Source organism: Chrysemys picta, chromosome 7 (genome assembly GCF_011386835.1).
Source record: "Chrysemys picta bellii isolate R12L10 chromosome 7, ASM1138683v2, whole genome shotgun sequence".
NCBI classification, from domain to species: domain Eukaryota; kingdom Metazoa; phylum Chordata; order Testudines; family Emydidae; genus Chrysemys; species Chrysemys picta.
Genome location: NC_088797.1, coordinates 26,617,356 through 26,641,513, shown reverse-complemented (window position 1 = coordinate 26,641,513; position 24,158 = coordinate 26,617,356). Strand labels below are relative to the sequence as shown.

The following is a 24,158-nucleotide window of genomic DNA, read 5'->3' as shown; positions in this document are numbered from 1 at the left end:
AACCAGTTCCACAGTGGATGAAAGATGGGTAGAATGATTAATAAGGTTCTTATTGACTCAATGTGGCTTCAGTATAACAAGAACCACGGGAGTTTATGATGTTTTATGTATGGAGAAGTGTGCAAGGCTCTCTGTGTGCTAACACTATCAAAACTAATGTTCGCTTGTCATGGATGGCAACTGAGGATGATGATACTGTTGTAAAGCAAAAGTCTCCAACTAAAAGATTTACATTACTTAACTTGAAAAGAGCCTTTACTCTTTAAACATGAAACATTCACCATAAATATTAAACATAGATAATCTTTTTGATTGTTAAACCAGGAAAAAAAATTCAATAAAATCTTTAATCCATCACTGATATTTGGCTCCCATATTGCTGGTGACACAAATGACAGCCTAACCCAGCAGGTGACTCAGAAATAATTCTTTGAAATCTAGACTTTGGAGACTCTTTGAGGAGCCCACTTGAAAGCTGGCACCATTTTTGTTACTTTGTCAGCAACTTTCTGTATTTCTTCTACAGCCCATTGAAGATATTTTTGTTGGAGTTTTTTCTCCCTAACAACTAGAGCTTGGCAAACGCTGCAAAACATTTTGGTTGACTATTTCAGTTTTTAAATGACTTTACTCTGATTGTGTTCATGCACCTTTTTGTGTTCTCTGGTCAAGCTATTGAGAGTCACTGGCATGAACATTCATTCAAAGTGAACAGGAGTACTTGTGGCACCTTAGTGTCTAGCGAATTTATTTGAGCATAAGCTTTTGTGGGCTACATCAGATGAAGTGGGCTGTAGCCCACGAAAGTTTATGCTCAAATAAATTTGTTAGTTTCTAAGGTGCCACAAGTACTCCCGTTCTTTTTGCGGATAATGACTAACACGGCTGCTACTCTGAAACCATTCATTCAAAGTGAATTTCAAAGTCACATGAGCATATAACCATGGAAACTGAATTTTAAACTTAGATGCAAGTATTAATTGTGGGAGTGCCTACATGCTTATCCAGCTTGAGAGTGGAAATGATACCACGTGACTTGCTAATCAGGGCAGCTTGAATAGTGAATACCTGCAGAAAATTTGTTTGAGGTCAATCCTGTGAGGTTAAAAGTCCCCCAAAATCCATGAAATGGTTTTGAATAACATCAATTGAAAGAAAATGTAATCTGTTAGTGAATGTTCCACACATGGAAAAGCAGGCTAAATTGATCACACAAAAGTATTATTCCCAAATTACTCACTCAGCTTTACTCCACCCATGTTCCTCATCTGGATCTGATGACCACATCCTAATCCTTTTGTTTATGGCTGGTGAAGACACACATTCAGCACTGCAGCTTCATTTCAGGATTAGGTTTGAGAATTCTGGGGGAGAAAACTTATGCTTGAAGTACATACACAAAAACGAGTGGGTAAAGTAAGATAAATTAAAGTTTATCCCACTAAATCGAAAACGTCCATCTTTATTTTCTACAAATCTATATTGTATGAATTTACTGCATATGATAGACAACATATATTAGAGTTTCCTCAAGGAAAAAATCTCTTAGTATCTTCAGGAGTGCATGTGTAAGCATTGCATTAGCTGTTTTTATCGTAGGACGTTTGAATTCAAATATGCCCCATTTGAAAAAAGCATTCAGATTCAGGACATTGAAGTAATTGGGACGTAAGCACATATTTAAAGTTCAGTTCACATGTGCTTCAATACTATTCTGAACAGGAATGGATTTAAGGATGTGTTTAAGAGCTTTCCTGAATCACGGCCATGCTGAAGAAGCAAAGCTTAATTTGAATGCACCCTTAGAGTGGTGCAGATAGTCCAGCTGTGCCATGTTGCAAGCTGTCACAGTTGCTGTGGAACAGACTAGCTGGCCCGTGAGGTGCAGCAATAGGCAAAGATGTTTAAACGTTGCATGGGTTTTACCCCCTTTGGAGGATAGATACATCTTCAGAGTTAGGTGCCACGGTGCCAAGCACCTTTAAAACACCTAAGATAGATAGACATGCATCCTGTTTATACTATGGAATTATCACATTATTCACTGTTGAGAGCTGGTGCTGGACTGAGAAGGGAACCAGATCAATATGTTGTCAGTGGGAGCAGTGTGACAGACTAACCTAATACTGGATACCTTGTAAATATATAATATATATTAATATATAATGTTTCAGATTAACCTAATACCAGGTACCTTGTAAATATATTACATACAGTTTCTTTCAGTTCAGACATATACATGAATACACCAAATTACCAGGGCCAACAGTATTCCTAAGTAAAGCTAAAGCTAAGGGGGAAATGTGTTTCTCATCCACAAAAATGTTTGTGTTTTCAAAACATTTTTCCATTCTACATTGGGACAAAATCAGGACTCATCAAAGTTTTGTTTTTTTGGTTTTTTTTGTGGGGGAGGGAGGAGATTGGAGGACAGACAGACAGACACATATATACACACACACCAGAATAGCCAATAGCCTGGTGGTTAGGGATGGGAGAGTGAGGTTCAAGTCCCTACTCTGCCTGATTCAGAGCAGGGACTTGAATCTGGTTCTCCCAGATGGGTTCCCTAACCACCTGGCTATTGGCTATTCTGGCCTGGCTCTCTGGTTTTGACCAGAAAATTCCATCCTGGACCCAAGAAACCTTTCTCAACAAAAGTTTAGACAAAACTGGCGTGTTCCTGTGAAACATTTCAGTTTCAGCAACCTGGCATTTTCCAACAAAAAATATTAATGTCAAAAAAATTCCCAACCAGCTTAAGGATCTTTCGTTCCTAACAGTCTTTACAGCTTCTGACTTTCTAGAGAAGCAACTCATGTAGAAATCTACTCAGCATCATGGCTACCAGCTGTAGGCTCACTTTTGTCTTAAAGCTCTTCCTGCTTTGTTTCCATTAGGTGAAGTTACAGGAAAGGTTTTTAAAAAGGAGCAATATTCTGTACTGCACAGTCATTATAACACCCCAGAGGAGGAAGAAATAAATGACAAATATGTCCACCTTTCATGAAATGTCAACTGTAAGCCCCAACTGCCCTGGACATAATGCATGTTTTCCCACAGGTCTAAGAGTCCCTGGGAGGGCTTCAAAATGGGGGCAATCCACAAAAGAAATTGGAGATTCAGGAGGAAGACTCAAGTAGGACAAAGGGGTGGCAACCCTCACACCCCAAAATAGAGTTATTCAAATGAACAGTAATGATATCAACACTTTTGAGTATCTGCTTTCAGTTTTTTTCAGAGCTGATTTTGCAGATATAATAAATATAAATATTGCTTCCAGAAAGCATAGGACTGGGTTGTTTCAGTTCCTGGGATGGATAAACTAAAATTGCATTTTCCCTCCTTTGGGACTAGATTTATTTATAACTTTCTGAGCTATTCATGCATATAAAATTTTGCTGTTATTTTCTGTGAAAGAATTTTCCTCCTTTCCTTTTATTGGCCCCATTTCTTTCACATACAAAGCCACAGATGCTCCATTACAATGATGTCAGCCTTGCTACATGCTCCAGCTGTTTAGGTGCATTTATAAAGTTCAGCCCTGTACATTATGCCATAAATGTATATTTCGTGTATAAACATAAAGCTAACATATTGCAGATCTCTCTAAGTGTAACTTTAATGGAGGTTCAGTGAGTTTTAAAAATATTGAAAAGTGTTTAATCTTTCCGTTGGCAATATTTTTATGGCAGGTTTTCCAATTATTCTTTTCTCAAGCTAGGTTCAAAGATTTTTTTTCCCCCTTGTATTTCATCTTCTGTGATTTTTGGAAAAGCAGGGAGGTTTTTTTAGTAAGACAATATGTATTTTAAATAGAGACGTCTGAGTGAAAATATGCTTCTGTCCACATCTACTCGTGTCCAAGCCCTCATTACCTTCATGCACGCTCACCAGTTCACCACGCCGAAAAACCTCATTTCTGGATGTGCCAGCTTTCAAAGATGTTACATGTCACAAGATGTTGTTACATTGACTTGATGTATAAATATTGACATGGGTAAATTAAATCTGGGTCCAAATTATAAGGGTCTTGTCTTGTGTCCAGGATTTCAGAATAGGGGGTGAATTGTGCCCACTAGACACAGTCTTGATGATGCAGCCCCAGCCCTGTTGCCTCAGATTGTCTTGCAGTGTGCAATTTGTTCCATCCTGTAAACCACACCTCTGGCTCCTCCCCTCCCCCTGTGGAGGTGCACGACGGGTCAAATCTAATTCCCATTGAAATCATTAGACTCCTTTTGGCTCCAGTGGGAGTTGACTCATGCTGAGAAGGAGCATTCACTGCACTCCCTTGAGTGTAGTGTTCCTTATATTTATTAGCAGTGTTGCTTTTTTCTTCTGTCTGAATTTCATGTATATCTTGTTGTCATAATTTACCCGAGGTGCTGCATATACAGTAAGTTTTCTAGTAGATTACCAAATACACCTCCTGACTCATACATATTTGAGGCATAATCTTGGTTCCACTGGCTTGGCAATATAATGACTCTCAGCAGGATCCTGTTCCTTAATTCATGCTGTTTAGTACAAGATCAGTGGTGAATAAAACCACCCATAATTTGATGACCGAGCAGTCCCTGACTTTGAATGTATATTGGCAGACTTCGCTTAGCACAGTAATTATGCAGGATCCTGGGCAGTTAGTATCGACTTGATGTACCCTAATAGTAAATATATAAGCCGTGATTCAATGTGGAGCAAAAATTCAAGAACATAAAATAAATTCACAAATTATATTGAAATACACGTGACCTTAGGAGTAGATGATGGGCATGAGTACAAATCCAATTGCTGTGCTCTCAGGCCCTCCCTACTGATCCATTTTGTACCAGCCTATTCAGTACTGAGGCAGAGTCCCCTATGTAGGGGCGGTGTTTAGTTTGTAATGAAAAACATGCTCGGCCTCAAGCAATTAGGTGTTGGGAATCAAACAATATGTTTACATTCAGAACTCATGCACCTGAAGTGCTGGGGCTATGAACTGCCAAGCCTAGGGAAGCCCTGGCACAAACTAAGCTTTGTGTAGGGGACCTTCTATGCAGCTGCTCCCCCCCCAGTGTACATACCTTAGAAGGGCACCACAGAGTTTACAAAGTGAGGAGAGCCTTGCACAAGCCTCTCTGTATGTGAATGACTTTCACTAACAGTTATATTTATTGATCTGCACATGTTTATTATTATTATTATTATTATTTAAGTATTTATTTGTTTTATTGACATATTAAAATATGCTTACCAAAAGCCTGTTGCTAAGAAACATGGACACGTACAATAGAAAATGTTACTATTAATTACTGACGCTTACATTTACAGGTCCTTTGTCATCCAGCAAATCCCAAGCAGCAATCTCTTCATGGTGGTAGTAGATAATGAATGCAACTGTGAGTCTATCTTGCCAATTACCATGGAACCCATAGAAATAAGGTATATCCTTTATTTTGAAGATTGTAAGAGGGAGACTCAAAGTGCCAATGTTGAATGTGACCCTGTGTGATTTAGGAGCCTAACAGACAGATCTTCAGCTGTTGTAAATTGTCATGGCCCCATTGAAGTCAAGGCAGCTGAGGATCTGCTCCTTAGTCTCATTTTCCAAAGTTACTGATGCATTTAAGAGCCTAAGTCCCATTGAAAGTCAATGAGAGTTGTGCACCTAACTCACTTAAGTGCTTTTGTAAGGCATCTGCATGCGTATTTAGACACATAAACGTCTTTGTAAATCTGGCCTTAAGTCACTTCTGAAAATAGGACATAGCCTCCTAAATCTTTGGTGGTTTTGAAAATTGCACCCATATTGCCAAAGATAACATTTTAAACCTGGATAACTCCTTTATTGTAATGTAATATGTAATCTCTTCCTTAACTTTGAATTTTAGGGCTGGATTGCTACACTGACAGGTATCACTTTGTGTTCTGAAAATATAAAAGATAGATTCTGTAACACAGTAAATTGACAACTTAATTTATAGTCTAAACATCATCTTGTTTTATTGCCATAAAGGAGTTTGGGGTTTGTTTCTTCTCATAAATAAGTATTCACCGAAAAGAATCAGCAGTATATTTTTATTGCTGAGTGATAGACCTTTCAAAGGACCATTTGGTTGTGTTAAGTGCCGATGGGAACAACATTGGGAAGAACAGCAATAGAATTATGTCCCACTTTTTTTGTTGATTGGTTGGATTTTGGAGGAGTGGGAGGAGGAAGGGATGGATGGATGAACTTCATTTCAAATCCATTCAAACTTTGAATATTTAAATGCAGTGATCATAAGATCTCTCCTTAACTACTGTGAACATAATGAATCCCTTAAATGTGAACGTTTAAAATCTCAGAAGATTAGAAGACGTCCAGAATCTTGTCATGGATTTCATCCTGAAGTAAGTTTTTATACTGCTTTTTTTCCCTCTTTGGTAAATATTTTTTCTAGAGTAGATACAGACGCTCCCCGACTTACGCAAGCATTCCATTCCGGAACGCCTTGTGTAAGTTGAATTTTGCGTAAGTCGGGAACATATATCCGACAATTATGCAAAAAAAAAAAAAAGATTCTGGAACTTTTTCCGTAAGTGCGGATTTTCGTAAGTCGGGTTTGCATAACCCAGGGAGCATCTGTATTAGAAAACTCTCTTCTAGTGTGAAAAGCAACTAAATATTTTGGACATTCTGAACATAGTAGTAAAGGGAAGTTGCTGCATGATTGCAAGCAATGCAGAAATTGTCAAGTGAGCTTGTACTCCATTTCACGATTAAGTGCTGTTTTCGCACATCACGGCACAACATGTAAGAGGCAGAGGCATGATCTGAGTGCAGAATTGGCAGTCAGGAACTTCTGAGATCTTATTCTGGGTCTAATACTGATTCCTTCCATGATTCCTTTCTGAAACCAAGCTAATTGGCCATGGGACAGGATTTGGCCTCTGCATGAGTAAATAACGTCAGCATTTCAATTGTCCTACTGGTAATTTTGTGATATGTTGATATGTTTAGCTGGGACTCTGACACAATGCTTTTAAGATGTAATGCTCTACACAAGTGCTTCCTACTTTATGAGCTTAAATATCTACTCTGCTGAGGCACAAAGAGGAAGTGACTTGCCCAAGGTCACCCAGAGCCAAGAATAGCTTCCTGATCATCTTTATTTTTCTGTGCTTTGATTACACAAATTTTGTTTTATTGAATCTGCCATCTACTGCATATGTGCTTTAATAAATATCCATGCATTGCCATGAATCTTAATGTTTTTGTCTTGATTCTTCTTTGTTCTTTTCTTTAGGAGAATGCAAGAGAATGTGGGGGTGTTCTAGGCCTTAGTGCTAAACCTACTCTTGTTCTTCTTCCACTGCTTTTGGCAATTTTCTCAAGGTGACGTTGACTGATGTGTTCACTTGGCATGCTAAATACATGGATAAACTGTGAACTGAGAAATGGTGCAACATAGAAGACAAGAAATATAGTCAAAACATCAGCATTTCATGATTTTAAACTGTTGATGAGATAAACTTAAAGATATGTTGAAAAATTTATCTTTTTACTTTGCAAGTCATGCAAATGTGAATTTGCCATATGATAGTCACAATTCATCAAAAAAGGACTTTAATAGATATACACAGGTGTCCATTACTTTCTGCTTTGTCCCATTGAAACCAATTTAAAACTGTGTACTTTTTAAATAAAGTATATTAAAATCATAATTTCATTGTGTATTTTTTTAAAATATAGCAACTAAACATTTTTCCTGAACTAGTAATTGGAACATCATAAACCAGGTAAGGGGAGATTTCACATGTGTAGGCTTTGTTAAACTAGTTCTGAGATAATGGGAAGCTAGAGGATAACACATACCTAATTTTTTATAATAAAGGCTGAGTGACTTATATTAATAACCAAGTCAATGGAACGTAAGCAAGTCCTTCAAGTTGCGCATGTGCTTCAGTTATTTTGCTGAACTGGGACACAGATAATGTTCTCTGATGATTTACAGTGAAACTGGAGCTTTTTTAACATAGCTGTAAAGAAAATCCTATGACATTTAGAGTATGAGCTGAAGCCCACTGAAATCTTTCTAATAACGTCCACAGGTTTTGAATCTGGTTCTTTAGTAATATGTATCGCAAGTGGCAGAATTCAATCATTAGCACTTTTTAAAAGATATGGAGATGTCTCACATTTACAAATGTAATTGACATAAAAGAGGAGATGATGATGATGATGATGATATGTTAGCACTTACATTCTGCTCCTCAGCTTCAAAATGCTTTTTTACATATATTAACTGTGAAATAGTTAGGTCAAGTTCCCTATGGTGCAATGGAGAGACAGAGAAGTTGTGATGTGCCCAAGTCACACAGTGAGTCAGGAGCACAGTGAGTCAGGATTCCTTTGTTCTAGTGCCTTGTTTATTCCCCAGTCAGGATCACACTACCTCACACCCAGGGCCGGCTCCAGGGTTTTGGCCACCCCAAGCAGCCAAAAAAAAAAAAAAGCCGCGATCGTGATCTGCAGCGGCAATTTGGCGGAAGGTCCTTCGCTCCGAGCAGGAGTGAGGGACCGTCCGCCGAATTGCTGCCGAATAGCTGGACCTGCCGCCCCTCTCCGGAGTGGCCGCCCCAAGCACCTGCTTGCCAAGCAGGTGCCTGGAGCCGGCCCTGCTCACACCTATAACTGGAAATTAGATTGAGAAAAAAAAAGTTACCCAAGACTTAGATATCTTTGCATGCCTTACTTAGAAACACGCAGGGCCGGATTTCCAATTAGGTACAGTAGGCACAGCCTAGGGTGGCCTTGTCTCTCTAAAACTGTGTACAACATGAAGGTCAGCTGTAGGCAGGTGTGTGGGGGCGGGGGGTGAATGTGTACTGAAGATGCTGTGCCTAGGGATGTGTAAGGTGTAAATCCGGCCCTGAAAACATATTGTAACTACCCAGATTGATTCTTCATTCAGGAGCTGGATCCTAGAGTAAATGCTGCCTAATATGATGAGACCACAATCAACATGTTAAAAATTTGTATCATTTGGTAGCAGATGGAGGCTGACAGTGAGTACAGTTAAAAAAAAGTTTAGAGTTTTTTCTAGACAAAAAGAGATGCTTATAAAGCCCTGAAGTGTTGGCACCTTTCCCCTTTCAATTTACTAGTAATGTTTTGATTGTAAATATGATGGCTGAGGAGCTCGATCTTGGAAAGACAAGAACAGGAATCCAAAGCATGATTGGTCTTCGGAGCGTTCTGTATAAATGCAAGGAATCCTATCAAGGAAATAACATCATTAAAACTTGACCAGCAAAAATACACTATATTAGCTTTACAATTAAATACTATGGTTCTAAATCTGGTGAGAGAGTTTTCCCACTAGGAAGTAAAAGAAAGCCATCTTCCCTTTGAATAAATATTGAATGAAATGTCTGTCTCTCATGATAAGAACAGAGAGGCTGTGTATGCTAGAAAAGGGTTGTCTCTCAAATGATACAACCAAGCCAACGGCTCAAAAAACAAAACTTTTACTTGGTTGTGGTTAGTTACTATTAATGTGTTAAGAACTAAAATGAAATTTGGAGTATGGGTGTGAAAAAATCCCCAGTTCAGACAGTTTTTTTGTAAGTGGAAAGGGAGGCAGGAATCTTTCTAATTAATTATTTTGAATGTAATCCTAGCTGATGCTAGAAATGGCTTTTGCTGTTACAAAGAAAAGATTTTTTTAAGAAATGAACTAAATGAGCAAATTGATTTCCTGATGAACCACGGTGAACACTCCTAATAATTCATTGTTAATTATGTAAAGTAGCAGACTAGTTTCATATTCAGGAAAGCACTGAAGGAATAAGAAAGATTAAAATATGGGCATGTTAAATGAATATTGCTCAGAAGAACAAGACAGCTCATTTTATTTCTCTACTGAGTTAGTCAAAATTATAAAGATCTAATTCATTAATGTGTATCAAACCAATTACTATGCAGAACAACATAGTCCAAAGAAAAGAACTGCTGCATGTAATGTGATGTTTCATCCAAGATGCCTGCTAGTGAAGACATTTTTAAAGTGTTGGGTAAGTTCCTTTAGAACTTAGTTGTTTTCTGGTGTGGGGTTTATCTAATTCTACTATCTACTGGTTTGGCAGTGCAGTTTCTCATTCCTGTCTTCAGACTTAAGGTTCCCTAACTGATTATATTCCTTATATTCAACTGAAATTTAGATTTATAAAATGCTCTATAGGAACTTATTCTCTATTCTAGGCATCATTCATGGGAGCATAGCACAGCTGAGAGGCAGATTGGTAATATACTGTGTGGTCCTTAACTGCATGAATCCATTGGCCCTAAAACCCTAAGTAGACATTTGGAGATGCTAAATAGGAGCTGGACTGCAACCCGATAACATGTTGCAGATGACAAAGGATGGAAGTAATTCCGTCTTCCCACCAGTCCTTTGTTACTGCCCCCCACATCAGCCTTGTGAAGGAGTAAATTTCACCTATGCTGAAAAAAAGGGTCAATCCTTCAGCAGTGCCAGTCTCAGCATGCCCTATTGCTGTCAATGGGATGAACACTAGAAAATATTATACCATCTTCTAAAAGACTCTGTGATATTATGATGGTGGATGCTGTATGAACAACTGGATGGATGGATGGATAAAATCCAGTGGATAAACATTGATCTTCATGCAACTTGGAGTACCTGAAAAATCATACAAAACCTGATCCAACCCCCAGTTAAGTCAATAGAAAGAAATATGTGTATGTACATTAATATATACAGATGCGAACCAAGAAACTGTATATATATTTAATAAAGAAGAAACTCAGATATAAATCTACATTTTTATCATCCTGAATCCTGAGGCTAGATCCAAATACAACCATGATAATATCACTATATGTTTCTATACAGTAATAGGCATAGCTGCAGGATTCTGCTGCTGCTATTTTTCTTGGTAATGGCATTGATTTCAAACTTGTTAACCTCAGCTGCCTCTTTTTCCTTTAATCTTGGTACAGAGAAAACTACTTTGGTGCTCAGGACCAGACTTGGATGCACCATTGGCTAATAACTTGTGTGGGAAAATAGTCTGCTCGTAGTTGTCACTGCTGCAAACACTCCTTTAAAACTGGATAAGCCATAGCCCGAGGGGGATTCTGCAGCTGTGCCATCTCCGCTCGTTGTTTCTGTGACACTGAGACAGCCCAACCCACTGCCAGGGCCAATTCTGCTATATATATGTTAGGCAAAACAGGTGGTTGCCTAGGGCAAGGAGATATTAAAGGCTGCAATGATTGTTTCATTGTGTAAGTGGCTACAAGGGACATTTCTGTATTCAGCTGGTAGTGGAATCACTAGCACAAGGCTCTGGCCTTTTGAGCCCTTTGGTTTCAGAAGACAAGGTGGAAGCTTGTGTTACAGGGCTTGGGTGGAAGCAGTTCTAGTTGTTTCCTTTTCTCTCTTAAGCCCTTTAGGGTCTCCCTTGGCCATTTATACTTTGCCCTTTTCTGTCCCTTAGAAATGGGAACCATGGGAATTGCATGAGCCTTGGCTCCATTGTCCACTCATTCTCCCTTAAGAAAGACACATACAAAACAACTATTTTGAAAGCTTCCCCCCCAAAAGAAAAATTACAAAGAACTCCACCGAACTCTGTGAAAATATTAGGTGGTTGACCTTAATTTTTCCTGCTTAATTACATTATTTCCTAAACCTTCTTCCCAAGACACTGAGCACCACCTTTGTTCTAGTTTTTACCAATGGGTCTGACTGTTCCTGGCCATGCTGGTAAAATTCAGGTCACAAATTGGGAATTATTCTTTGACTTTTAGCTGCTCATTCTTTGCTGTGCTTATACTTGTTATTTTGGGGCAGTGACATTAACTTATTCTAGTGGAAATGAATATTTTCCTTAGGTGAAAATTAATTGAACTTTCACCTGTGGAAGTTGCTGGGATTTTCTAATACCCACAAAACTGCTGACAAGTCAAAGATTCATACAGCTGTAATAGCAAAGTTACAACTCGGCACCCTCATCAAATGGGTGACTCTTCAGTGGCTAAAAATTCAGGTGGTATAGTTCAGATAAATACCCGAAAATTCATATACCTTTCTGAGCTATATCTAAATTGTCCACAAAGGCTCTCTCTCCCCAACAAGCCTAACTCCTCTGTATTTTTTATGAGTGAGACCCTGGGAGCCTGTCTTTTCCCAAATCAAGTCTTCTTGGAGGAATCTATAAAGGGCATTTGTGACAATCAAGCAGGGGATCTGAACTCCAAACAGAAGGGGAGAAAACTTTATCTGGGGATACATTTCAGAAGAATCCCATTTCAACAGTTTACTGGACTACAAAAAGAAGGGGTGACAAATGGGACAGTACCTTCTGATTCTGTAAACATTGTACCTCTTGCTTGGAGCGCTGGAGATGCTGGTGGCTTGATGTAAGTGAGAAACCATGTTAGGCAAAAACATAACTTGCTAGAATTAAGTTTTGGGCAATAGAAAGTGTGCTATTTTTGTAATCCTTTATGATTGCTTTTATTCTTGCTTGGTATCCCTTAAATCTGAGTTTTTTTATTTCCTATAAACCATCTCAGTGCTGTGCATTGAGGTAAAGGGTGTGTCCTCAGTGAGCTAACAGGCTGGGGTGTATTCTGGCTCTTTGGGGACAGCGGTCTTAATAATTTCTGTGAGTGACTAGTGAAAGTTCTGGACACTGCAGAGCGATGTCTCTGAGGTACTTGGGAACTGGGTTCACTGATAGTTACCTGCAAGATGAGGTCAAGGCTGGCAGAGTCTTGAGGAGTTTGCCGGTGAAGTGGACAGACTGGTGTGTCATGGAGTTTGCTCACAGTCAAAGTCCAGCAAAGCTCTATCTGATTAGGGCAGAGAGGTAACATAGTGGCTTTCAGTGTTGGGTTCCCAGAGGAGAGCATCACAGCAGTGTTACTCCTGAGGACAAGACATGTAAAGCATCAGTTGCACGTATGATGGAACTAACTGACAGCCTTCATTGATAAATACATGCGGTTGTGAGTTTAGAATAAAATTGAGCTGTTGTTTGCCTGTTATCAAAAGTTGCACTATTTTATCTGGAATTTATGGCTGGGATTTTTTAAAGCACTCACTGGCCTAGTTTCCATTTAAAGTAATGGTAAATCTCCCATTGACTTTAATGGAGAAGTAGATTTAGGTCAATAAGCACTTTTGAAAATTTCCCCATTAATGGTTTCAGTTCAAGAACTCTAGAGATCCATGTTAAGGAAAATAACTGGTAGCTTTATTACAGCTCAAGAAACAGTTATTGTTGGCAGTATTTCTCAGAAACATTAACAGTAAAAATTAGACCCTAAACAGTAGTAGTTAGATTTGAAAGGATTAATCAGATTATCAGCTTTAAGGATTTGTAAGTGTTTTCTACAATATTAGCGCTGCTTGAAACTAAAGTGAGGGGGAAAACGGTATTATATTAGAGTGATACCCTAAAGTTCTTTCCTTGAGATGCATGCTAAATGTTCAGCTACTGAGGTTTCATGTACTGTTTTTAATTTAAGAAATATGTTATTCAGTAAGCAGGTTAACATAATTGTTTAAGAGGTTGGTAGTTGAATTTTGAAAATGTTGAGACTTGGTCTACACTTGAAAGTTATATCAGCATAGGTACATCGGTTGGGGTGTGAAAAAACCACACCCCAACCGTCCTAGCTATTCTGCCATAACCCCCTGTGTAGGTGCCTGTGGGTCAACTGAAGAGACATAGCTCATATCGTTGGTAGAGGTGATATCCCTTCACTGATAGAAAAAAAACTTTCTTTTGGTGTAAGAGGTGCCTATACTACTGAGCTATGCTGGCATAGTTATACTGGTATATCTCCATCGTATGGGCACAGGCCAGGTCGACACCAAAAAGTTAGGTCTATCCAGCTATATCTCTCAGGGGTGTGAAAAAGTCACACTCCTGAGCGATGTAGTTAAGCTGACCTAACCCCAGTGTAGACAGTACTAGGTCAATGGAAGAGTTCTAGCTCTTGCCTCTCGGGAAGGTGGATTAACTACAGTGATGAGAGAACCCTTCCTGGCGCAAATATTAAATTTACTAGGAAGATAAACAATACAAAGGTGACTGTATTGACTGTGCTATTCCTTAATGTATTTAATTAAAGACTCAATTTTTTTGCTTTAAATGAAGGTGACTCAGAATTTCCGGTCTGTTACATGAGAGTGCCGCAGAATTCAGGGCCCTTGATACGGAGGTTAAATCCAGTTTGCTTATTATCCTTGGTTATCTGTTACTGAATTCTTTATCAAAGGGATATGAGGAGTTGACAGCTAGCATGGCGCCTTAAATTCAAACTCAAAAGCTGGATCTTTCCTTCCAGATGTGGTCTTGAACTGCACTTACGTATGCTAAAAGCAGCCATTTAAGAAGAGTTACACTTGACAATTTTGAGTCAGATTGAACCTTAACACCAGGAGTTCAAGTGGCTAATGTGGGGTTTGTTTGACTATGTTTGGATTTAGTTTGCAGCTTTTAAATAATGGGTATCCCTTAAATGAGAAAAGGAAGGTCAGGTTTCAGTGAACAGCAAGAAATGTTCTGAATTCAGCTATTTAAACCTCTCGTAGAGAGAGTTAACTGGTTAATAGAAAATAACTAGTTGGAATAATTGAAGTAACGAAGACTGCTTTTGGCAAATATGCAGATGGCTCCTGAGATACAAGGAAATGCTGGTTTCATTTCTTCTCTTTAGTGGTATATTGGCAATGGTTAGATTAGGTTTTACTGGAAAATAAAAAAAATGTTATTTTTATTTGCACAGTATGTCACAAGAAAAAATGGTAAAATAAAGTGATTTTACTATTTATAAGCAGACAGCTGGAGTTCTGGATCGTCTAACACTACCTCTGAGACATGAATGTGATCACTACTATAGTTAGGATAGGACCCCAAGTTCCTGTCAATATTTTATTATCGGTTGTAGTTAATGAAGCTGTTTTAGGTGCATCTGTCTCCATGTCTGCAGATGTGAGTGAAATAAAAAACAAAAAACCCTGCTTACACTGTTTCCAAGCATCATCTGGGACAAAACCTAGACCGAGCCACAATTAATTTGTAATTTTATCATCTATAACAGACTTTAAAAAGCAGTACACAAAGACTACTGATAACAACCCTAATGGAGACTTGTGAGTTCCCGTGGTAGGATCTTTGTGGTTTTCAGAAAGATGTTTTATGTTAAAGGATTCTTCTTCCTTTTGTTCTGGAATCTTTAAAAGTCCGAGTCCAGAATTTTACAAGAACGCCCAGGAAATCTACCCTCTGGCAAAGTGTTAAGAAAGAATATTCTGAGTTAAGCATAAAACCTGAAGCTAATGTAATACATTTAATTGTATGTGAGTATAGATACCTTAAGGCCTATTCAGTTAATATCCTCTAGGTCCATTAGTAGTGCTACAGCTAGAGATCTCTTTACCAAGATAAAAATTCTGTGAGATACAGGAAGGTCAAGAATCATTATTTTCCACTGATAAAACCTTCTCTGGCAAGAAAAACCTCAGGAACTTATAAAAGTGTTTGTTTTATAGGAACTTAGAAAGTCATTGCTCGAGTCCATTTTTTAACCATTAAATCCTTCTGACATACGGCAATCATTATGTCTTTGCATCTGTCTATCTTGAAAGATTTTTTTTTTTTTTTTTTTACAAAAGGAAAGTATTTAGAAGCCTTACATTTCACATATTTAGCAATAATCATTTAAGGACTACTTAACAGTAAACAATGATCTTAAACAGCCTCACCAAGCATGTAAATGAGCTACAATTCCTAATGCACCAAAGACTGTCTCATAGTTTCAGCTCTGCATTTGGGACCTCTAGGCGATACTGTTTCAGATTAGGACAAAGCATGAATTTCTTAACTGTGTTTCACTTGAGAGAGGAAGGTTTTATCCTTCATGGCAGAAAAGTTGAAAATTTGTCCTGCCCATTCCTCTCCAAATATAGCAATCTTCTCTTTGTTAGGATCTGACAGATTTAAGATTAGTATAGACAGGATACCCTAAGGAAAGATTAAAGTGCTGTATGCGGAAAAGGAAAAGCACCCTCTCTCCAACTGATTTTAAATGTTATATGCAGGAAGTGGACTACCTTGTAACACAGCAGGATTGGAAAGGGAGGAACATGGCCTCTTGAAAGGGAAGAATGACACCACATTTTTCTTTTCCTTCTGTGGTAACAGTCAGTAGAAGTATCTGTGTCATATTCTTGGAACTATCCTCTCACCAGAGGTCTTTGATGTAGACCTCCCTGGAAAAACTCTCCCATGCCTATGCAGAGGAAATTAAAAGGCACACGATCCAATTTTTCTAGGTGATAGAAAGAGTGAGAGGAAAACATATTTTTGTCTGAATATCATTTTCATGATTTCTGTATAAAAACAACTTTCAAGATCAGGGATACAAATAAATACACCTCTACCCCAATATAACGTTGTCCTCGGGAGCCAAAAAATCTTACCGCGTTATAGGTGAAACTGCGTTATATCGAACTTGCTTTGATCTGCCAGAGTGTGCAGCCCCACCCCCCCAGAGCACTGCTTTACCGTGTTATATCCGAATTCATGTTATATTGGGTCATGTTACATCGGGGTAGAGGCGTATTACATATGCAGTATGATAGACTCACCTAGATGAAAAGAGAACTGGGAACATAGTTTAATTTACAACAAGGTACACATCTTGTGAGAGGAATCCATTAGTATCCAAGAATGGGTTCATTAGTATAGACATACATGCAACCAGCTGGGGAGTTGGGCAGGAGGGGAGTTGATGAAAAGGTACATTAAAAAAGAATAAGAAGGAAAGAAAGAAAGGAAAAAGTGACACAGGACTAACAAAAATGAGTGAACTTGCTGAACCAGGATTGTCGCCTGTCCACCAGAGGAGCCCAACTGACAGAATTCCTCGGTGTTATCCTCTGCGGAAACAGAGGTACAAAGAAGTTAAGATGTCAGACCTCTGAAGTACTGAGTGCCCTCAACTCCCATTCAAATCAGGGGGAGTTGAGGGCGTTCAAAACTTTACATAGTTGATCTCTAAAATAAATTGCCCAAAGCTGCTAAATGGGTCCATGGCAGAAATTACAACACAATGACATAGTCACCCCATCAGTTGTGCACAGGCAAATCAGAATGAAGTTAATGAAAGTTGTGTGCACAACTGATGTGATGGTCTGGCCTTGTGAATTGTTACCTCCAAGTCCTCTGCTCTGCCTGCTGAGCTATTCTGCCATGCTGCATGGCAAACTGACTGTGACAAACTGTGCATAAGATGTATATAAGACAAAGATGGGAATAGGATCTCCTGTTTGTCACAAATACAGGCCAGATCCATTTCCCATAGAAGTCAAAGGGAATCTTTTCATGAATTCAGTGTGCTTCAGTTCAGGCTGTATAAGATGAAGTCTGTGTCCTTTATCGAGGATAATAGTTATTTTTGAAAAAAGAACAGGAGTACTTGTGGCACCTTAGAGACTAACAAATTTATTTGAGCATAAGCTTTTGTGGGCTAAAGCCCACTTCTTCGGATGCAGGGCCGGCTCCAGGGTTTTTGCCGCCCCAAGCAGCAAAAAAAAAAAAAAGCCACAATCGCGATCAGCTCCACTGCCGCCGCTTCAGTCTTCGGCAGCAATTCGGCGGCCCTTTGCTCTGAGAGGGAGTGAGGGACCCGCCGCCGAAGTGCTGGACATGCCGCCCCTCTCCTTTGGCCGCCCCAAGCACCTGCTTGATGGGCTGGTGCCGGAAGCCGGCCCTGATCAGATGCATGCAGTGGAAAATACAGTAGGAAGCGTTCTTACAACTACAATATCCACCTGCTGAAGTGAAGAAACAGATTGACAGAGCCAGAAGAGTACTCAGAAGTCGCCTATTACAGGACAGGCCCAACAAAGAAAGTAACAGAATGACGCCACTAGCCGTCACCTTCAGCCCCCAACTAAAACCTCTCCAGCACATCATCAAGGATCTACAACCTATCCTGAAGGACAATCTCTCACTCTCACAGATCTTCGGAGACAGGCCAGTCCTCGCTTACAGACAGCCCCCTAACCTGAAGCAAATACTCACCAGCAACCACACACCACACAACAAAAACACTAACCCAGGAACCTATCCTTGCAACAAAGCCCATTGCCAGCTCTGTCCACATATCTATTCAAGGGACGCCATCATAGGACCTAATCACATCAGCCACACTATCAGAGGCTTGTTCACCTGCACATCTACCAATGTGATATATGCCATCATGTGCCAGCAATGCCCCTCTGCCATGTACATTGGCCAAACCGGACAGTCTCTATGCAAAAGAATAAATGGACACAAATCAGACATCAAGAATTATAACATTCAAAAACCAGTCGTAGAACACTTCAACTGCCCTGGTCACTCAATTATAGACCTGAAAGTCGCAATTATTCAACAAAAAACTTCAAAAACAGACTCCAACGAGAAACTGCAGAACTGGAATTAATTTGCAAATTGGACACCATTAAATTAGGTTTGAATAAAGACTGGGAGTGGATGAGTCATTACACAAACTAAAAACTAGTTCCCCATGCTAATTTCCCCCCTACTGTTACTCACACCTTCTTGTCAACTGTTTGAAATGGGCCATCCTGATTATCACTACAAAAGTTTTTTTTCTCCTGCTGATAATAGCCCACCTTAATCGACTAGTCTCATTAGAGTTGGTATGGCAACCCCCATTTTTTCATGTTCTCTGTATAAGTGAAGATATATATAGATATATCTGTATTTTCCACTCTATGCATCTGATGAAGTGGGCTTTAGCCCAGAAAAGCTTATGCTCAAATAAATTTGTTAGTCTTTAAGGTGCCACAAGTACTCCTCGTTCTTTTTGCTGATGCAGACTAACATGGCTACCACTCTGAAACCAGTTATTTTTGAGACCAACTTTATGATAAAAGGCTGGTTGGAGTCCTGAGGTTTTAACATATTGCATGTGGGCTATGCTCACCAGACCCTTCCGTTTTTTTGCCATGACTTCTGAAAAGCGACATCTTGAAAGTTGCCTTGTAAACCTTGAAGTACTAGCCGAAAAAATTGCTTCATAGACAAAGGGAACTTTAAATTGCATTAAAAGCCTCAGTCACAATATATTGTCCAGTCTTCTTGGCATGTTTATCTCTGAGACGGGGGGAAACATGATCGTTTCTATTGCCTACATTTTATTCTGTTAGAAATTTGCATCTGACACAAAAGACTAAACAGGTGCTCCTTGATGAGTCAATTCCTTTGAAATACCAAGAGACCAGTTCTTATCTTTTCTTTAAAATTATTTTTTGAAAGATTAAAGTATCTTCATGGGTATAAACCACTTCTGTTTCTGATTGTATACAGACATTGAGGAAAATACATGCACAACACTAAAGAGGAGAAAGAGAGCAAGACAAAGGATGAAAAGATGACATATTCTTTTGTTCTATTGCTCAGAGACTTCCATGGCCTACATCTGTTTCTCCTCCACAATTTTATCATGATGACTCTTTTCTGATATAGCTTATAGGACTCCATATCCTTTTAAATTGCATTTTGCTTTCTAGCTCTTTTTCCACAAATTTTCAAAAACTAACTAGCATCAAGGTCTAAGATAATAATGGCCACAGTGAATCTTTTCATTGTCTTAACATTAGCTACCATTCGACCTAAAAAGATCAGTTTCACAGGTCTAGGGGTGTAGTTTTTAATTCAGAAAAATTGCATTTTAGGGTTTTAGGGTTCTTCATTTAGTCATTCTGTTCCTGATAAGCAGAATGTCATCCTCGAACGTCCTTACTTTCTGGTTCTGATTACAGCCTCTTGACCCTAGTCTAGACGTATGCACTTTGGTGTAATAATTTATGGAATATTATGGGCCATGTATATTACAAACTGGCCTCTCCAGTGGCAATATAACTCTTTCACAATCTCCTGGTCCAGTCTTCAACTGAGAATGTAAATCCTAATCTCCTTTCCATCCCATGTTAAATATAGGGCAGTTTTCCATACCCTTTAGGACAGGTTTTCCCACACTTTGTTACATCTGTCCTTCTTAAATAAATAGTTAGGCCTCCTCTAAAATGTTTAAAGAATGGTTTGGAGGGAGTGGGGGAGAGGAGTTAGCAAAGATCCATCTTTAGGGGAGACATTTTTTCAGTTATGTTTATTTTTTACTTAGATTTTCAAAGGAGTCAGGGCACCCAAAATACCATTGACTTACAAAATAATTTGGGCCCCTAACACCCTTAGGGTCCTTTGGAAATTCCAGCCTTTGTTCCCATGTATTTTAATTATATATTCTAATTATTGTACTGTTTGATATTGCAGTTGACTGTGTCCCACCCGAAGTACCTTGGCATGAACACGATAAACAGTTTACTTTTCATGATGCAGTTTAGAATTATGGTTTTAAATCCACTGAGAGGGATAGCTTCATGATTTATCTTATCCTTTGGGTTCAGTACCGAAAGAGACCATCTACTAAGTAACTGTATTTAGGCTCTAGTAGGGCCTGGTTTTGCAAATATTTGAACAAAATAGAAGCGTTCTTTTTTTCTCCTGTTTCCTCTGGCTTTGGTGTAGCCTGCCTTGAAAAGGATCAATGTCTCATAATTTAAGAAACTATAGCATTTAGAAGGAAGGTATGAGCCTGATCCTGCATTCCATTGAAATTAGCAGGAATATTTGGTGGCCACAGAATGCAGGGATGGGCCCTTAGTATTTTCACGGTTGTGTGTAGCTTAGAGTTATGTTTTACTGAGAAACATCTCTTGAAAATCTGCTGCTTTTTAAAATTTGAATACATTGAGCCAATCTCCTCCATGTGCTAGCTCCATGGACTTCAGTGATTTTAGCCCATTAGCTATAACAATAGTGCTAGAAATATTATTTATGCATCCCTGGATGCTGCTTTTTTTTCTTCTTCCTTGCAACTCTGCAAATCTAATAAAATTACCATTATCACAAAGGTCTGAGAATCTGATTCTTCTTTTTTTTTTATCCAGTTGTCCCAAAATAATATTTGACCTTTTACCTTTACTAAGGAATTTCCCCATATGTCTGCTCCAAAAAATTTCCTTGGATGTTCCTCGGTGGACTTCATTCTGTGTTTTGTAGGAGTGAATTATGATTGGATTAGAAAGGCGTAAATCTTTCTGAGTTTTCAGGAGATGAGGTCCTGGATTTCCACTGTTAGCAATATGTCATTCTATCTTCACCCATACTCTAGGTTCTCTATCCTCATTCCATGTGGAACTGGTTTGTGCCTGGTGGAACACCATTTGCTTTAACTCTGAGTTCTTAAATATTAACAATCAAAGTCAACTGAAAGGGTGAAAATATCAGCAGAAGGTTTTGAACACAACTGTTGAAGCCTTTCAAACCAACCAACTGTAATGCTGACTAAACAAAGTTTGGGAAATCTTTCTGTATAGATCTCACCTATCAAATGAGTTCTACTAGGTCTGAAGGAATAAAGAGAAACATCAATAACTACAGCTGAGTAAATAATGCACAACAAATCACAGATTAATTTCACGTTTTTCATTTTGCAAATTGGGAACAGCTTACAATGTTCTTGCTTGTATTTGTTATTCAATAAGTATTAGTTTTTACTCTTAGTTTAGTTGTATTTACAGATGACAGTTCTTCAATATTCACTTAAAAATCAGTTACCACAAACATTCCTGACAGTAGATGTGTTCAGTATAATATCTGGAGGGAGGAGGAGGATATAGAGAAGAATACAAAAGGGACAGTCTAATAAATTAATTTAAAAATTCAGATGAATATTCGCTAAACATTTTTAATATTCAACCAGCTCTAAACAAGGCCCAACTTATATGTAGCTCTGTCATCAATTATGAAAAAGTTAACTGTTTGAGTCTGTCTTCCAGTATAATCTACTTTTCTATATAGTGCCTTTTATGCAGTCATCAACATTAAAATCCCCCTAAAGCCACAAAATCATTTGAACTAGGATAGCCACAAGACAAAAATATCTAAAACCTTGCTTAAAAAATAGATATACCATCTGTCAATTGGAACAAACAAGGAAGAGATTTCTGTATCCCAGGATCACAGCACTTAAAGGATCGTATCGGCATGCATACAAAGAGAATGTGATATTTCATTAACTTCAATAAATATCAAAGAAACATCAACATCAGTGGTGAAGTTACTCAGATCATTTTTAACTTCCTAAAATAACTAGCTTGTCATACCTCCTTGGCTTATATAAACAGCTTTCGGTCCTAAACAAGCTTGGTTTGGTCAGTTATGGGATGAAGACCTCAATGAAAATATAGATGCTTCAAGAAACATTGCAGTTGAATGAGTAGATGGAATACTCCTCTTTGAGTCTCAATTACAAATAGAGAAATAATGTCCCCACTATGATCCTTGGAGATGTTGTCATTTGGATAAGTAGTAACATTGAGTTCTTGATCACATGTGGTCATTGGGTGATGGCACTTGTCATAAGCATAAGGGCCATTGTTAGCTTTGGTGTCTTAAGGCTAAATTCCAGCCCAGAAAGCTAGTTGCTGCTGGCATACCTAGATTTCCCATATAATTTCAAGCAGATAATTTTTTCTTCACTCCCTGTCCTTTGCTGAGTATTCCCAGAGAGTTGTGTGGGACAATTGCTCCTTCTTCTCCCCAAGGACTCTGTTGTGTAGAATGCCACAGAGATTACTTTTGGTCTCCCATCCTGTTCAACATGTAGACAGGACTGCTAGGAAGGCTTATCTACAGGGGAAAATCACCAAAATAGCCATAATTGTATAATTATATCATCTTAGCTATGCAAGTATAACTCCCCATGAGGACACTCTTTTCCCAGAATGAGGGTGCCTTTTTCTGCTTTAGGCCATTGCTACACGACAGTGGCATTGCCGCAGCACCATGGTGTAGATGCTTTCTACATTGACAGAAGGGTTTTTTCCATCAATGTAGGTAATCCACCTCCCCGAGTGGTGGTAGCTAGGTTGACAGAAAAATTCTTCCATGGTCCTAGCTGTGTCTACACTGGGGAGTTGTCAGCTTAAATACAGTGCCTGGGAGTGTGAATTTTTCAACTCCTTGAGCGACTAGGTCAATTAAATTTTAAATGTAAACCAGGACTTAGTTTATACTGCTTTCCAAGTGACATAGGTTAAACCAGAAAAAAAAAGCACTCATAAGCGTGTCCACGTGGAGAGTTATACTGACACTTATAAAGCTATGCTAGTAAATTTCCCCACATAGACAGCCCTTAGTTTGGAGGTATGGACTGCAGGGTTTTCAGTATGCTGGTGTTATGCACCTCTAAATCACCATTTATCAGCCAGTGCTGTTTCATGCCTATCCCAGAGTCTGGGGGAGTTTAAGGCATGGATGAGAGCTTGCTGGCAGAAACTCAACCTAGTTATGACTAAAACAGTAGTAGTAGGTTGAGGGAAGCACCAAAAGATATGACAAGGTTGATCTCTCTATCTTTGACTGAGAGTGTTTGCTCCCCATTTGTTACTTGTGTGCACAATCTGGGGGTTGTGTTGTATTGGATCCCCAGATGCTTGTGGATGTTTCTGTATCAGCTATGTCCTGGAATCCTTTTACATCATCTGTGCCTGGAGACTGACGCTTTCTTTCAGATGCAGATCATGACCCTTTGTTACTTTGAGACCAGACTGCTGCATTGCACTCATCATTGGGTTACACCTTAAATCAATCCAGAAGTTTAAAGTGGTGCAAGATGCTGCAGCCTGTTTAGTAAGTAATCTCAGTGCTCCACGGCTGTGCTTATTGGTTTCGAGATGTTGGTTTTGACTTGTATAGCCCTAAAACAATTTTGGACCTTCCAATTTTAGAGACTGCCTCTTCTGCACCATAATGTCACAGTTACACTCAAAAAGGTGCTCAAGGTGGATCCCCCTTTATTTAAAAGAGAGGAGGTTCAAGCTTCTCCATCCATGATCCAAAATAGCCTTGATATGCTGATCTTCAGGAGATGTTGCTAGGCACATCTGGTTCCAGGCCTGCTGCAGATAATGGGGTTTGATGGGAGTCAGAGCTTAATGGGGGTTGGGAGTTTGTGCTTGAGGTTCTGAAAAGTGTTTATTTTGTTACCAGGAACTTGCTGTTTAAAT

At 39.0% G+C, this 24,158-nt stretch overlaps 1 protein-coding gene across 5 annotated transcripts in view; it reads left to right on the top strand.

Moving 5' to 3' along the window:
- The window catches only part of CACNA2D3 (calcium voltage-gated channel auxiliary subunit alpha2delta 3), a 740,859-nt gene extending 733,344 nt beyond the window's left edge, over positions 1 to 7,515 (top strand). For 4 of the 5 annotated variants that reach the window (XM_065551020.1, XM_065551018.1, XM_065551022.1 and 1 more), the window contains one exon: positions 5,317 to 5,639. In XM_065551020.1, the coding sequence (XP_065407092.1) occupies positions 5,317 to 5,497 (181 nt within the window). In that variant the 3' untranslated portion in view covers positions 5,498 to 5,639. Of the gene's footprint in view, positions 1 to 5,316; positions 5,640 to 6,295; positions 6,379 to 7,274 lie in introns of those variants that run through there. The other variant, XM_065551026.1, reaches the window with a different exon arrangement.
- Positions 7,516 to 24,158: the final 16,643 nt, after the last annotated feature.